The following is a 15,693-nucleotide window of genomic DNA, read 5'->3' as shown; positions in this document are numbered from 1 at the left end:
TGTTCAAGTAGGCTTTCCTGACTTTTTTTTTGCATTGTAGCGGAATCCTTAAAGTTTTGTGTGCTAAAACTGATTGCTATTTGGAACTGTTCATAATTCCCTCCAGTTTTTAAGATTGTTTATCTTGGTCTCATTTATTCATATTACAAAAACCCGGCATTTCAACGGGGGTGTGTAGACCTTTTATTTCCACTTCTTATCCATGCATACAGTGAACTTTCTCTGGAGCCTCCTTTGCAGGCCTCTTCTTGTCTTTTTATTTGTATTTTTTAAACCGCTTATCTTATTAATATATATATATATATATATATATATATATATGGTGTTTATGGAAATTTATGGAAGAGGACGAGCCATTCATGAATAAATAACATGTAATCCAGCAGCATCCACGTGTAGGCGGCAATGCGGATTTCAGTATAAAAGAATCCATTGCTATTACCTTGAAATAATTGTTAATGTTTTAATTGGATGCTAAAAATGTTTGTACAAGCATCGCATCCAATAATGTTAGTGCCCAAGCTAACGCTAACACAACATAAGAAGAGATGTCCTGGCTGGTGCGCCAATATTACAGAGCGTTAAAAGCAAGCGTTCCAGTGTTGTCATAGCAACACAAGATTCGTCTGATTACAAGCCAACGTAGCGTCAACAAGATGTCAGATTATTTCATGTTGTCGCTTTGACAAAATTGTTTCTTGAAGTTAAAGTGAGCTAAAAAATGTGTATTGAAAAAACTTATATAAAAATAGATAGAAATGGATTCCTTGTACATCATTTTCTGTTTAAAATAATACCATACTAGTATTATTTAAAATGTCTTTCAGTCTGAAACTAAAACTGAAGCTTTTCAGGAATTATTTATTGTATTTAATAAAAAAAATGTTTGCTTGAATTCAATAAATAAACGTGAAGGATTTTTTTTAAATATTAAAGAAAAAAACAAGCCCTATCTTGTTTGTTAGAACAAAAACAAAACATTGTTTCATGAATTCAAGCATTTAATTTAAATGTTTTAATTAAATGACTAAATTATTAAAACCTGATTCTACAGTCTAACCGGTAGACGACTGGTTAGAGCGTCTGCCTCACAGTTCTGATGACCGGGGTTCAATCCCCGTCCCCGCCTGTGTGGAGTTTGCATGTTCTCCTCGTGCCTGTGTGGGTTTTTTCCGGGCACTCCGGTTTCCTCCCACATCCCAAAAACATGAAGTGGTAGGTTGATTGAAGACTCTAAATTGCCCGTAGGTGTGAATGTGAGTGCGAATGGTCGTTTGTCTATATGTGCCCTGCGATTGGCTGGCGACCGGTTCAGGGTGTACCCCGCCTCCTGCCCGAAGATAGCTGGGATAGGCTCCAGCACGCCTGTGACCCTAGTGAGGAGAAGCGGTGACGAAGATGGATGGACGTCCCAACTTCATTGGAATTGGGATTGTATTTGACGTGATAAAACAGTCGCAAGTATCTATTTTAACAATGCTATATTTAACTTTCAGCTGAAACATGAAGTATTTATTTGGGTTAGTTCCACACACATTGCCTTTTTGTTCATAGGTTTGATATCGATACTGGTTATAAAAAACCTCGAGTCAAATGTTCGTTGTAGTTTATGCTGGGGGCTGCTAAGAAAATGGATGTTCATAGTTTGGACACCCTTTATTTAAACCATGTGAACTTTTTTGACCCAGCCCCCTAAAAGAATCAAAATCGAGAATCATTTGGAACTGGAATCGAAATGAGGAACCAGAATCGGGACCGGAATCGCTCAAATTCAAACGATGCCCATCCCTAGTCACAAGTGGTTAGCTTAGCAGGATACTTTCTTGTTCATGGAGTAAGATGTTTCAAAGCAGGTACTATTTTGCCTCTTGGTTGGAGTTTTCCATTCAAAAAGCAGATTTCTGGATGAACATTATATCCCATTGATCAGCTTGCATGGTTCACGGAGTAAGATGTTTCGAAGGAAAGGATAGGTGCCATTTTGATTCTAGGTCAGACTTTTCCATTCACCCCAAAGTCATAGTAACTGAAACAGAAAACTATTCTGAATTCACAGCAATAAGTGATGATTAGTTAAATTAGCAGGCTACTTCTTGGTTCACGGAGGAAAGGAGCGCAAAGTAGCGTTTCGATTCTTGGGTGGACTTTTGCATTCACGTCAGTCACAGCAAATATCTGTAGCCACACCAATATGTAAATATTGCATGCTACTTCCTGGTTTGTGGAGCTTGACGTTATGACGTTACTAATAAGCGGAAGCTACCATTTTTATTCTGGGTCATATTTTTTCATTAACGCCAGAGTCATCTTAACTCAAACTCCAAAGCTGCTAAAACGTTTTTGGGAAGGTCCACAACCCGGATTGTTTGTGCTGTAAGGGCTGCAAAAGTGCCTTCACGAGTTCATAGGACACAATGAAGCTCGGCAACTAGTCTTCATTTCATTGGAGGTAGCTTCCTGAAGAAATTGGCAGTCAGACAGAAGATCGGAACCACCCAAAAAAAATATCACAAGGAACGTACTGGTTCAAATGGACACAGCCGTCACCGCGCCGCTACTGCAGGACCCCTTCTCCAGGTCCTCCAAGACCAAGTCTTGTTCCGCGATATGGTGCATCCGCCTGCAGCTGCTTTTATCCAGGCTATTTAGCGAGATGGGCTCCAGGGAGGTCTGCACGTTATTAGCCGGTAGCACTGAGTTAGGCTGCAGCCGGTGCGAGTATGTTTTCCTCCGCTGTCCGTCGGCTGCGCAAAGGCTAAACTTGAACACCACTTGAAATCCCCGGCGGAAGTTCTCATTGAAGAATCCGTAGATGATCGGGTTGACGCTGCTGTTGAAGAAGGCCAGCCAGTGGGCAAAGGGGTACACGTAGATGTTGACGATGCGATACTGCTGCTCCGTTAGCCGGGCGTAGTCACTCAGCATCATGAGGGTCCACAGGGGCAGCCAGGACAGGATGAAGAGCAAGGCGACGATCAGGAGCATCTTAATCACCCGTTGCTTCTTCTTGGAGACGCTGTGGCGGTTGTCGTGACCTGGCTTGCCGCCCGTGGGCATGGCGGTTTTAAAGAGCGTGATGCCAATGCGTGCATACATGACGACGATGAGGGACAGCGGAGCCAGGTAGATGTTGGCGAACAACACGGTGGTGTAAATCTTGCGCATGTCTTGGTTGGGCCAGTTCTCCCGGCACCAGTAAAAAGGAGTAGTTTTGTTGTTGTAGCCCAGCAGCACTTGGATGCTTTGCTCCTGTGTCACCTGTAGCATCACACCCGACGGACACATAATGGATATGGCCAGGACCCAGATGATTACGATGATCAGGGTGGCAGTGGAGATGGTCAGCTTTTGCTTGAATGGGTAAACGATGCATCGGAATCTGTCAACAGATGAAAAGAGAGTGAATGAGGGAGGTAGGCAAATCATTAAAAGGATAAGCTTTAGTTTTCTTCCATAATTGAAGGTATGATGTGTGTCTGAGGGACAAGTATTGCATTGTAATAGATATTCCCATACCAGGAGCTGAACACAGACATTCTGAGTGAAAACCAATAATCCCAGCCACCAGACCATACAGGACTCTGGAGATTAGGGTCATGGCATTGAAATTGAAAAGACAGTGTTTGCGTTAGGTGGCTCGTAAAAGGGAACTCGAAATTGAATGTTGGGCATCAAACGTAGGGAACCATCAACCAAAGGTAGCCTTCAGACACGGCAGAAAAGCGCTTCACATCACGGGAAGAAAATTGAAACCCTGATCGTTACATGATATGGGACTTGTTGCGTTTGGGATTAGGACACATCATCCCAAAATTCAAATGTGGCAATTAAAAGTCAGGGTCTTCCATCAATGGCAGCTTTCAAAGATGCAAAAAAAGAACGTTCCTTACCAGGAGACAAACCCTACTGCTAGACCATATGGGAAAGTGACGTGTCACTTTCGGGATTAAATTAAGGATGGTGATCAAAAAGAGAGTCTTCCTTCAAAGGCAGCCTTCAGACATGATGGAACTGCTCGTACCAAGCGGGACAGACGATTCATATTCCAGAGAACCTGGAACAGTTGTTGAGGGCGACGCCAACATGTTAGTCTCAATTGTGTTTTATCCATCCATCCATCCATCCATTTTCTGAGCCGCTTCTCCTCACTAGGGTCGCGGGCGTGCTGGAGCCTATCCCTGCTATCATCGGGCAGGAGGCGGGGTACACCCTGAACTGGTCGCCAGCCAACCGCAGGGAACATATAGACAAACAACCATTCGCACGCACATTCACACTTAGGGGCAATTTAGAGTCTCCAATTAATACATGTTTTTGGGATGTGGGAGGAAACCGGAGTGCCCGGAGAAAATCCATGCAGGCACGGGGAGAACATGCAAACTCCACACAGGCAGGGCCGGGGATTGAACCCGGGTCCTCAGAACTGTGAGGCTGACGCTCTAACCAGTCGCCCAGTGCCGCCAATTGTGTTTTATATGAATTTAATTATTTACACAAAGTATGAAATTGCTTTATAGTATTTACATTGCTTCAATAATATGCTACTTGTGTAGGTATGATATACCTAAATACTAAATAACACCAAATCTAAAATCGCTAAATTGGCACCACTGAAGACAAGTCGTACTTACTGCCAACACACGGGCACCACAAAATAAATAACAGTACCACTCTCAAAATAAAAGCTCTGCCTATTTTATTTTTATTTTTATTTATAAAGACTGCAAGGGCTGGCCAGAGACTGCAGCCAGTCTGGATCTGGCCCGCGGACCATTCTTTGGCCAGGCCTACACCAGACCATATGGAACAACCATATGTCAAGTTTGGAATTAGGGAATCCCAGCCTTAAATTAGGCTGACAGCTGACTGCACGCTCCAGTACACGCGATAAAATGATGACTGCACACAAAGGCAGACAGCATTTTGTAGGCAGGTGAATAATTCAAGTTTGGCTTTTTATTTCATAAATATAAAGAGGCCTCAAATAGACATTGAGTATTTTATTTGAAAGGAACCAAACCAGCATCTTTTTTTTTTTTTTTACACAAATATATTCTCTCTCTGTAACAGTGCATCAATTTCATAAATGGAACACACCATGTTTTACAATACATAGCATACATTAAAAAAAATATATATATAAAAATAAAATGTATAAAATCATGGCATTTCAATTAAAATCAGGGTTCGGGGTTAGATGGCCTGCTTGAGGTAAACGGAGGTCCAAGTTAAACTGTTGGAAATCAAATAAACGTTTGGGATGGTGGCATCCCATCCTTAAATCCAAATGAGTTGATGAACCCATTGTCTTCATTCAAAGGTTGCCCTTAGACACTGCATAAAAGTATTCACAACACGAGTCACACCAGACTCATGGAGGTGAAAACGAGGAATCCTAACCACTAGACCATATGTGCTGCATTTACTAAATATTTGACATTTTTACACCTCACTCCAACTAGCGTTCGTCCCAACCTGACTCAAGACTGCTTGCATCATCCCCATTCCGATAGTCACAAATTGCTTTGAAGAGCTGATCATGGCACAGATCAAAAACTCCATCGACGTAACTCTGGACCCTCACCGGTACGCCTATAGGAAGAACCACTCCACTGAAGTTACCGTTTTATCAGTGGTCCACACAGCCCTCACTCACCTGGAGAGCAAGAACTCCTAACTCCACCTGCTCTTCCTGGATTTCACCTCCACCTTCTACACCATCCTCCCACAGACCAGAAATAAGTACATATATATACATATATAAAATATTCCTTTTTAATGAAAAAAAATATCTCTGAATATATAAATCCGGTCGGTGCTCAAAAGAGTCTTGCGATGCCTCCTCTGTATCTTGAGACAAAACTGGCACAGTCGTTATCAGAATCAGAATCATCTTTACTTGCCAAGTATGTCCAAAACACACGAGGAATTTGTCTCCGGTAGTTGGAGCCGCTCTAGTACGACAACAGACAGTCAATTGACAGAGAATACTTTGGAGACAGAAAGACATTGACAAAAAAAACTGTCACTGAGCAGTAAAGGGTTGCTGGTTATCTGGTAATCCCGGTACAATTATTCATTTTTTTTTTTTGACAATTGTGCAAAAAGATGCACAGTCCTCAGTTCGAATGACTAATATTGCAATAGTCCGGTGCAATGACCATTGTGCAAAGGGCGCTGAGACTTCAAGGAGTGTATGCGGTTTAAAGTGACGAGTAGTGCGATAATCTGGGACAATGTTGATTGTGCAAATGTTGCAGATACTCCTCAATCAGTGTGCAAATGGAGCAGATGCTACTCTGGCATGAGTGGCCAGTATATGCAAATAGTGCAGCATGGCGAGACAACTACAGTGAGTGCACGAGTAATACACAATTGGCCCCACAGAAATGTGACAACGAACTCAAGTCAAAAAATTGCCAGCATGTTGTAATGGAATTGTAGGTTAAGTGTTTAAGAAGTTGATCGCAAGAGGGAAGAAGCTGTTGGAATGTCTACTAGTTCTAGTTTGGATTGATCGGTAGCGATGTTGGCTGGCTTCTACAACCTTTTTTTTCCCTTTATAATTTCAAAATAAATTAATGCAGAACAATGAATTGAACCACTCACTTAACCGCTCAGCTATCCAATTATTACTTTTATTTTTGCATTTTTGTACGTTTAAGATATTGATCAGGGTTAGGTATAAGTTTTGTTCTTATACAGTCGCGTAATATTTGTTTTTTGTTTTTTGAGTTTGACATTGTAGTCAAGAGCAAAGGAGCTTTACGCTCCATCTCACTGTCTTGAATCCAGTGCCGATCAAAGCGCTTGACAGATATGGAAGACGACGGTGACTTCTCTCAAAGCATTACAAACTCTCGTGTGTCCTTTCCAGTGGCACCAGACACCCTCTGGCTGGGTAAAGTGTGGACAGAATGACAAGAGACGCTACTGACCGGCTGTTGTTAATATGTTGGCAGCTCTGTCGGTTCGACATCTTCGAGAGGCCAGTCTGCAACTGACTGCTTCTCCTCCACCGAATGTTTTCACAAAGCAGAATTAACGTCAAACTGTCATCTGGAGTGATGAAGCAATTGGGCTGAAAAGTAGGACAAGTCAAAAACAAGGAAAAATCCCAAAGATGCTGGTTACATTGTAGTGATGCCTTCATTGGCTTAAATATTGATCCTGATGGAATCCAAACTGCTAGACACGGGGTTCCCAAATCTTTCTAAGGACCTTTCTAAGCTGGAGCCTATCCCAGCTATCTCCGGGCGAGAGGCGGGGTACACCCTGGACTGGTTGCCAGCCAATCGCAGGGCACATATAGACAAACAACCATTCGCACTCACATTCACACCTACGGGCAATTTAGAGTCTCCAATTAATGCATGTTTTTGGGATGCGGGAGGAAACCGGACTGCCCGGAGAAAACCCACTCTGGCACAGGGAGAACATGCAAACTCCACACAGGCGGGGCTGGGGTTTGAACCCAGGTCCTCAGAACTGTGAGGCAGATGTGCTAACCAGTCGTCCACTGTGCCACCTATACATATATATATATACATATACATGCATATATTCTCAAAGAAATACAACTTGTTCTGAAAAGAATATGACTTTGATTGTGCCAAGAACACTAGTTAGCGCCTGCGCGAGACTTATAACAATCGTTTGTTATTACGAGTACAAAGTTGGGAGTATTTTAAATTGATGTATGACTTTTAAACCCATTTTTAAGGGCCAAATTGTAAACTAGATTCAAGCCGATGGGCTTCCCCCGTCGCTTAGACACGCCCTCTGAGTATTTAATCCTGTGGCGTCCACCTTCTTCCTCTCTTGCTCTTGGTTTTTGGCTCTCTGCCCTTCCTGGCTAACATCCCCTTAGCTACGGGGCGGCTTTGGCCCACCCCTCCCCCTTCCCCTTTTCTTTGTCGTTTGTTACCACCGTGTGCGCGTGCGCCCACGGACCACGACGGCGGCGTTGTTCGATCAAAGAAGCCGGCCGTGCGGCTTCGATCGTTTTTTCCCAGCCCTGATCTGTTGGCGGAGACCCCAGGAACCAACTCCCGGCATTCGTACCAGTCACACCCGCAGTTGAGAGCAAGAGCGGGGCCCGCAACAAGTTCAAACGGCAGGAAACATTACGAGCGCACCCCGACGGGACAACAACTTTCTTTTTGCATCTCTTTTGTTTTCACTTTTTGCTCATCTTCTCCTTCAACTAAAGCTGTTTCTTTTCCCTCCTGAGATGCTTGGAGACAGCCCATCCCCAGGGCCAACTGATCTACAGTCGCGAGTAGAGCATGACAATCGTTGTCAGAATGTACAAAATTAGTGCCTAATCATTTTGGGGTGAAATACCAGCTTCACACAAGTTGCAACTTTGTAGTAGCTCAACACGCTGTAACCTATTCACGCACATTTTTAGTCCAGTCACACACAATGTCCTATTTTTCTTTACATATGCCTATTTTTTGTAAAATCCCTCTCCATTGTTTCCCTGTAGTTTTCCCTTTTAGATTTAATTAAATTGTCTATAAAATTCCACTTCCTGTTGTGTTTTGTGTGTGTTTGAGTATAACCGGAAAACTGCCGTAGTTGAGAACTCTCATTTCATAAATGTAGCAGCCTTCTCGATAACCAAGATTAATAGAGGTTTTTTGTCACTTTTCCTAAAGTTTACACATATAAAAAGAGACGTGGTGCTAAAACAACAACAACATTGGAATGCTCCTACCCCCTCCTGAAATTATTAAAAGTCAAACTAAGGAAGTTCAAACCGAAAACAGAAGTCTGAAGGAATAAAAGCACCGCGTGTTTCTACAATACCAAATTTGATCTTAAATGCCAAAACTTGATGGATGTGTTCTGGCACCATAAACTCAGCCCTGAGTTGAAGTGTGAATGTGAAACATTTGTTCCTGCAAAGTTACTGCAAATACGGGTGAGTGTTAATGCAGTGGGGAGAATGCGAAAACCACGCTGCATTGACCGCATCGGTCAAAAACGAGACATGCGAACAGCAAGGTAGAACCATGAGGCTCATATGTATTTACTTTTGACTGTTGTCCTTGGTAAGGAGACATTTTTCATCCGAGAGGAGACTGAAGACCATAGCAGCGAAGTAAAGACTGTGGAATAGAACAATGTCGCATCCTAAGCTAAAGCTAAGGGTAAGCCAAGGTTAGCATGTATCGTCAAGTGTTAACAATGACCAATCTGCTCAACAAATGAGCAACCGGTCGGGGTTCATGTCAGCCGTAGCGACTCTATTTTTGCCAGTAGAAAATCATCAATGAAGCAGGTTACGTACGCGGGCTGTCGGGTGACCGTACCTGTCCACGGCGATTGCCACCAGGGTGAAGACGGAGGCCGACACGGAGATGCCTTGCACCGTGCCGCTCATTTTGCACACCAGGCTTCCAAACGGCCACCCTGTGGACAGGAGGGATGACACTGCTCATTCCCCGCCAGCGAGATAAGGTCTCAACAGTTGTACTAAGTTTCAACTAAGTTGAATTGAAAGATTTTAACCCTGACATACGGTTCATTTTCCATGCATGTTTTGGCTTCATTTTGACCCGGGCCAAGAATATCCCCATAATAATGGTCTACGGTGTGTGTCAGAAAAGTTCTAGGATGCTGCGGCGTCAGTAGCAAAGAGGTGAGATTTGTGGCAGGACAACGCATGCATGCTTCAACATGACGAGGCGCCTGTTCGCAACGGTCTGAGCATCTGACACTTCCTGGCCGAGAACGACGTTGCCGATTTTCTCCACTTTCCCAAGCTCAAGGGGGTCGTCAAGGGGACTTGTTTGGAAGATGTGGTCAAGGTGGCTGTGACGGCGGAGCTACGAAGAATCCTTCCAAGAGTGCACAAAGACGTGGCAGAGAAGGCTCGGAAGTGCGTTAAACTCCAGGGGGATTATTTCCAAGGGGAAAACTTGCGGTTTGTAGTTCAGGTTTCAAATACACTATATCTTTTGTGACCCCAGTCCTTAAACAATTCTGACACACCTTGGATATCAAATTATGAACTACAGAACTTTCCCAAATGTATTCATACCCTGCAGAATCCTTATTCAATGTTCCAGAGTGTGTAAATGTTGTGGAAACACAAACAGTTCTCTAGACTGTTTCAAACTCCCCCATAAAAACCATCCCCACTGTCCCATAAAAAAATACACAAAAACATGACTCGGACCCTTTTACTGTTTTGAGGTTACTCTATGACTCCTCCTATACCAACAGGTTCATGTTTCTGTTACACATTTTTTTCTTACCGTTTACTTGTTTTGAAGTTAACATTACGTTCATGCTGAATTTGCTTCCTCATCACTTGGCTGTCTCGCACACACCCGCTCACTCTACTTGCAAAATTGCCTTAAGGGCTATACAAATAAATCTGACTTGATTTGTGTCATGTGTGTGTCGTTGTGGTTGTTGTCTTTCCCCTGTCTCGTACACACCTGCTCCTGAGAGCATCTTCCCCACCTGAGCCTCGTTTACCCTAATTACCCCATGCATTTAACCTCGTGTCTCATTCTTTCTGGTCGCCAGTTCATAGTACCTTGTTGTCACGTTCCAGCATTCCTTGTTTCCATGTCACCGACTCATAATAAGACGAGACCCTGTTCTGATGTTTGACCTTGCCTCTTTGCCTCACGTTTTTGGGATACTGTTGCCTTTTTCGGATTGCCTGCCTGTGTACCGACCTCTACCCGTATATTAAACCGCTCTTTTTGAAACTGTCCATTTGTATTGGAGTCGTGCGTTTTGGATCCTGTCCTTTATTCCGTTCATGACAGACCGAACTGACCATAACATGGACCCAGCAGACTCAGACCCGGTGCGCAAAGCCCTTCAAGCGCAGGGTCAACGCATCTCGAAACAGGATGAGCAGCTTGCTGCCCTCCACCTTCATCTGAAGGGAATGTCAGAGCATCAGGACATTATGATGAGACAGGTGGCCTCACAGTTTGAAGTGTTAATGAATATGCTTCAGAAGAAGGGACCAGCTGGCACAGCACCCGATGCCGCAACTGTACCACCGTTTCCACGTGAACCATTCACCATGGAGCCACCTGGGACCTCTGCTGCTGTCTGCCCACAGCTCTCTCGACCGGAGAGGTTGTCTGGAGATTCTGGGAACATTAAGCCGTTCATCACTCAGTGCGAACTCCACTTTGAGCTGCAGGCAGCTGCCTTCCCCACCGAGCGGGCAAAGATGGCTTTTGTCACTTCCCACTTGACTGGTCGTGCGGAGGCGTGGGCTACTGCTCAATGGAGCCGCAATTCCGCGGCGTGTCATTCTTGGGCTTCTTTCGTAGAGACTATGGAGCAAGTTTTCCAGTATTCCACACCAGATCGTGAGGCAGCTCGCTCCCTTGTCACCTTACAACAAGGCAAGCGCAGGGTTTCAGATTACGCGATTGAGTTTCGCATTCTAGCAGCTGAGAGTCAGTGGAACAACAGGGCACTACTCAATGCATTTTCTCAAGGACTATCTCCCACCGTGAAGGATCATTTGGTCCCACTAGACCTGCTGACCGACTTGGACACTCTCATCCGTCTCGCCGTAAAGATCGACAAAAGGCTTTTGGATCGCGAGCTGGACAGAGATCGGCGGAAGGATGCGTCACCGCGCACTTGGAGGACGAGTCTCGGTGACCAGCCAAACCAAGGTAGATCCCGTGTTGCCAGTCCCACTCCACTGGCTAGTGTCACCACGGATGAACCCATGCAACTGGGCAGGTTCCATCTCTCCCCTGAGGAACGTCAACGCCGGCTGAGGGAAGGGCGGTGCTTGTACTGCGAGCAGTTGGGTCATTCCGTGAGCAACTGTCACGTCAAAGTTGCCGGTGCTGGTAAAAAGGGTACAGGAGCGGTGAGTCTAAATACCATTAAGGAAGACCCAACCCAGGTTGTTCCTAAAGTAACACTATGCTCTCCAGATCAAGAGATTGATACATCTGTATTTATTGACTCTGATCCTGACTTGTCTCAAGTGCCAACCTGTTACCATGACATTAAGTAAGTTTTTTCCAAATCCAAAGCTAAATCCCTTCCACCCCATAGACCTTGTGACTGTGCAGTTGACTTGCTGCCTGGAACCACACCTCCACGGCGGAGGTTGTTCTCTCTTTCAGGGCCAGAACACAAGGCTATGAAGAAGTATGTGGAAGAATCACTGGCAGCCGGGATCATTCGCCCATCTTCATCCCCTGCGGGTTTCAATATCTGATGGACTGGGAGGGCTACGGGCCTGAGGAACGTTTATGGGTGGCATCTGGGTTTATCATGGATGACTCCCTCATTCGGGACTTCCACGTTGCGCATCCTGGGGATCCGGGCCCGGCCGTTAAGGGGGGGGGGGGGGGGGGGTACTGTCGTGGGTGTGTGTTCTGGTTGTTGTCTTCCCCCTATCTCGTACACACCTGCTCCTGAGAGCATCTTCCCCACCTGTGCCTCGTTTACCCTAATTACCCCATGCATTTAACCTCGTGTCTCATTCTTTCTCGTCGCCAGTTCGTTGTACCTTGTTGTCACGTTCCAGCATTCCTTGTTTCCACGTCATCGATTCATAGTAAGACTAGACCCTGTTCTGATTTTTGACCTTGCCCCACGTCTTTTGGATACTGTTGCCTTTTTCGGATTGCCTGCCTGTGTACTGACCTCTGCTCTTCTACTAAACCTCTCATTTTGAAGCTGTCCATTTGTATTGGAGTCGTGCATTTTGGGTTTTGTCCTTTGTTGCGTTCATGACATTTGACTCCAAATTTGATTTTCAGAAGTGATTTCACTCATTTTTCCTTTGCTGTTTTCTCATTACAAAGCTAACCTTCTGTTTATCCTGAATTTGCTTCTCGACTGCTTGCTTGCCTCAAACCCGCCTCAGCACTTGCAATTCAACCAGATAATGTTGTGTTTTAAAAGAAGAAAACAGCAAAGAAAAAGGGGTTAACGCTATCTTCTTGCGAGACACATTGTGCGTCACAACAATAGCCAATGGGTTCAGTCCGCCTTTCCTTTCATCTAGTCCTTTCACAAACCAGAAACCTCTCATTATCAGCCAATTAAAGCATTGTGAGTCGCAATCATCCAAATGAAGCGCGGGACATAAAAGCTGTTATCAGAGAGCCGACTGCTTGTTGTCCGGTCTCGACAACGTCAGATGACAAGGCTCTCATGGTCGTCACCTATCTTCTTTGGAGTTCATGAATGGCATTAATTAGATACGAGTGAGGCGGTGGAAATAATTCCAATTAAAGCTGCAAGGAGAAGAGAACATTTTAATGGAGATTCATCAATATGATTGTTAATAGAAGTCTCGTAACAGAAGTATTGTGGTATTAGGTAGATAGATACTGTAGATAGATAGATGGACAGACATGGAAGACTCATTGCAAACAAAGGCCTTTGTACAAAGTATTAAATAAATACCACTTGGCGTGTTCAATACTTTTTCCCTGTGTCATTTCACATTGTTACACACAACTGAATTTCTGAGCTTATTTGTTCTACTTTCTTTGCATGTATGGATTACTTGGGTTGTTCCCAACATCTGGTGACATTTTCATGTCAATAGCACCTTTGGAAATATATGTAGTGAGAAAAATTGTGATGTGTTGAATACTTATTTCAACCACTGTAACCATGACTTCACTACTTTGTTCTTATAATGTTATGACTATTCTTGCAAGTCGAAAAAAATGTCCCTTCTAATTGATTGTTCTATGAAAATTCTAACTATTTTCCTTGTAACATTACTACTTTATTCTTATAATACGATGAGGTCATTCTCATAATGTTCAGACTTTTTATTTTATGTACTGTACTTTTTTCTCATTACGATTTTATTTAACTAAAATGAAGTCATGACAAAATTAACATGACAATTTCTATTGGTAAAATTATGTATTTTTTGAAATATTACTACTTTGGGTTTGTGAAATTCAAACTTTTTACATGCCATTACATGGCTGACCTTGTAAAACTATGACTTTAGTCATGTAAAATTCTGCGTTTTACCTTTGTTATATCGGTACTTTATTCACTTAAAATGATAAATTTACTCTTGTAAAATTCTGACTGTTTTCCTTATAATGCTGACTTTTTTCCACATAATGTTAGTATTTTGTCGTAAAATTACAACTTTACTCACATTAAATTCTGACCTTTTTTGGAGTTGTGCAAAGTGTTCCAATAGAAGTCGTTTTGGCCCAATATTGTGAATGTTGTCTCATGCAAAATGTGACTTTTTTGTTCTAAAAAAATTTTTTTTTTCTTGAGCAGACAGCCAAGTAGCGCACTCCCATGTTGTCGCCATTGCCTCAACACATGATGAACAACAACAGTCAACAACAAAACAAAGTGAGCAAAGTGAATATTTACCTGTTATTATGTTATCGAGAAGTGTTGTTGGCATGCAGAAAATCCCCACCAGGAGGTCGCTCACAGCGAGATTAAGAATGAACAAGTTGGTGACGGTCCGCATGTTCCGGCTGCGCAGCACTATAAAACACACCACACCGTTGCCCGCCATGCACACCAAGAAGATGAGCAGGTAGGACACGATGAAGATGGCCGCCGTGGATGGCTGGTGTAGGTAAAAGCCCACGTAGGTGACATTATTTCTGGGAGAAAGGACGTCCTCTTCCGAGGTGTTGTAAAGCGTCCTGTTGTCCAGTTGTTGATTCATTTTAAACCTAAAGATCAAAAGCCGGGGGCAGATTAATGACTTGGTTTGTCTGTCTTTTTTGTTATGGAGCCCCAAATTGACAAATTGGCCTCGAGGAAAAACGCAGTAGAAGTATAGTCATCTGTTAAATTGGTAATAAGAATGAAAGAAAATATTAAAGCTGGAAGTCCCTGCCTCTTACATGGCGAATCCTTCTCCGGCCACGTTATTCGTTGTAGGCAAAATAGCTTCACCATTTACCGTCAGCCATGTATCTAGGATACTTGCTTTCAATTGGGGCTCATTTGGAGAAATTCCCTCGTAGCTGTTTGTCAAAGTACAAGACCTGCAATTTGTCCAAAATGGCAGCTTAAAACCAAAATTGCTGACATCCTGTTCAATTTCAGGCATGAGTCCTGGTGACTTTTTTTGTGCATCCTGTTATGATAGACATGTCAACCCAAATTCATATCAATTGGTGCAACTAGTGTCATTGACTGATTTTTTTCCTAACTTTCTAGTGAGTTATAGGCATTCATGTTCAGAGCTTAGTCATCAAACTTTGATGTTATGTTTTGCCTATACGAGATAGTGCAGGCAAAAAAAAGCTTGATAATTTGGCGTCATCCTGTCCAGGAAATTTGTTTCTGAATGGAACTCATTTTGTCAAAATCCCTAGTAAGAATTCACCCACGTACAAAACGGTGGATATCGCCCAAAATAACTGTTTCAAACCAAAAGTAACTTCCTGCTCAATTTTGACCCACCCAATTTCGTGTTTATCGGTGAAACTGGTGTTGGGGGCAAATTTTTCAAACTTTCCAGTGAAGACTGCTTTGGCCAGGGGTGTCAAACCCATTATATCACAAACAATGTCAGGTGCCCTAGCAACCCACTAGAGCACTTCCCTCCCAAAACTCCCAAAGAAATCTTTGTGGTCCACAGAATATCCCAGAAAAAAAGTGGTCGAGCTTCCCGTTATCAGGCACCTGTCTTGTAGAACCATCTCCCTGCTTTCTTCCCTGAGC

At 43.5% G+C, this 15,693-nt stretch overlaps 1 protein-coding gene across 1 annotated transcript; it reads right to left on the bottom strand.

The window, feature by feature from the left end:
• Positions 1-1,135: 1,135 nt before the first annotated feature.
• Positions 1,136-14,686, bottom strand: npffr2a (neuropeptide FF receptor 2a). The gene is made up of 3 exons (XM_061769292.1): positions 14,380-14,686; positions 9,321-9,420; positions 1,136-3,379 (listed from the first exon to the last, which is right to left on the bottom strand). Exons 1-3 carry the CDS (start codon positions 14,684-14,686, stop codon positions 2,527-2,529), a joined length of 1,260 nt encoding a protein of 419 aa, XP_061625276.1. The 3' UTR covers positions 1,136-2,526.
• Positions 14,687-15,693: the final 1,007 nt, after the last annotated feature.

This window comes from Phyllopteryx taeniolatus, chromosome 3 (genome assembly GCF_024500385.1).
Source record: "Phyllopteryx taeniolatus isolate TA_2022b chromosome 3, UOR_Ptae_1.2, whole genome shotgun sequence".
NCBI classification, from domain to species: domain Eukaryota; kingdom Metazoa; phylum Chordata; class Actinopteri; order Syngnathiformes; family Syngnathidae; genus Phyllopteryx; species Phyllopteryx taeniolatus.
Note: the sequence above shows the minus strand (reverse complement) of the source record. Positions and strands in the feature narration are given on the sequence as shown.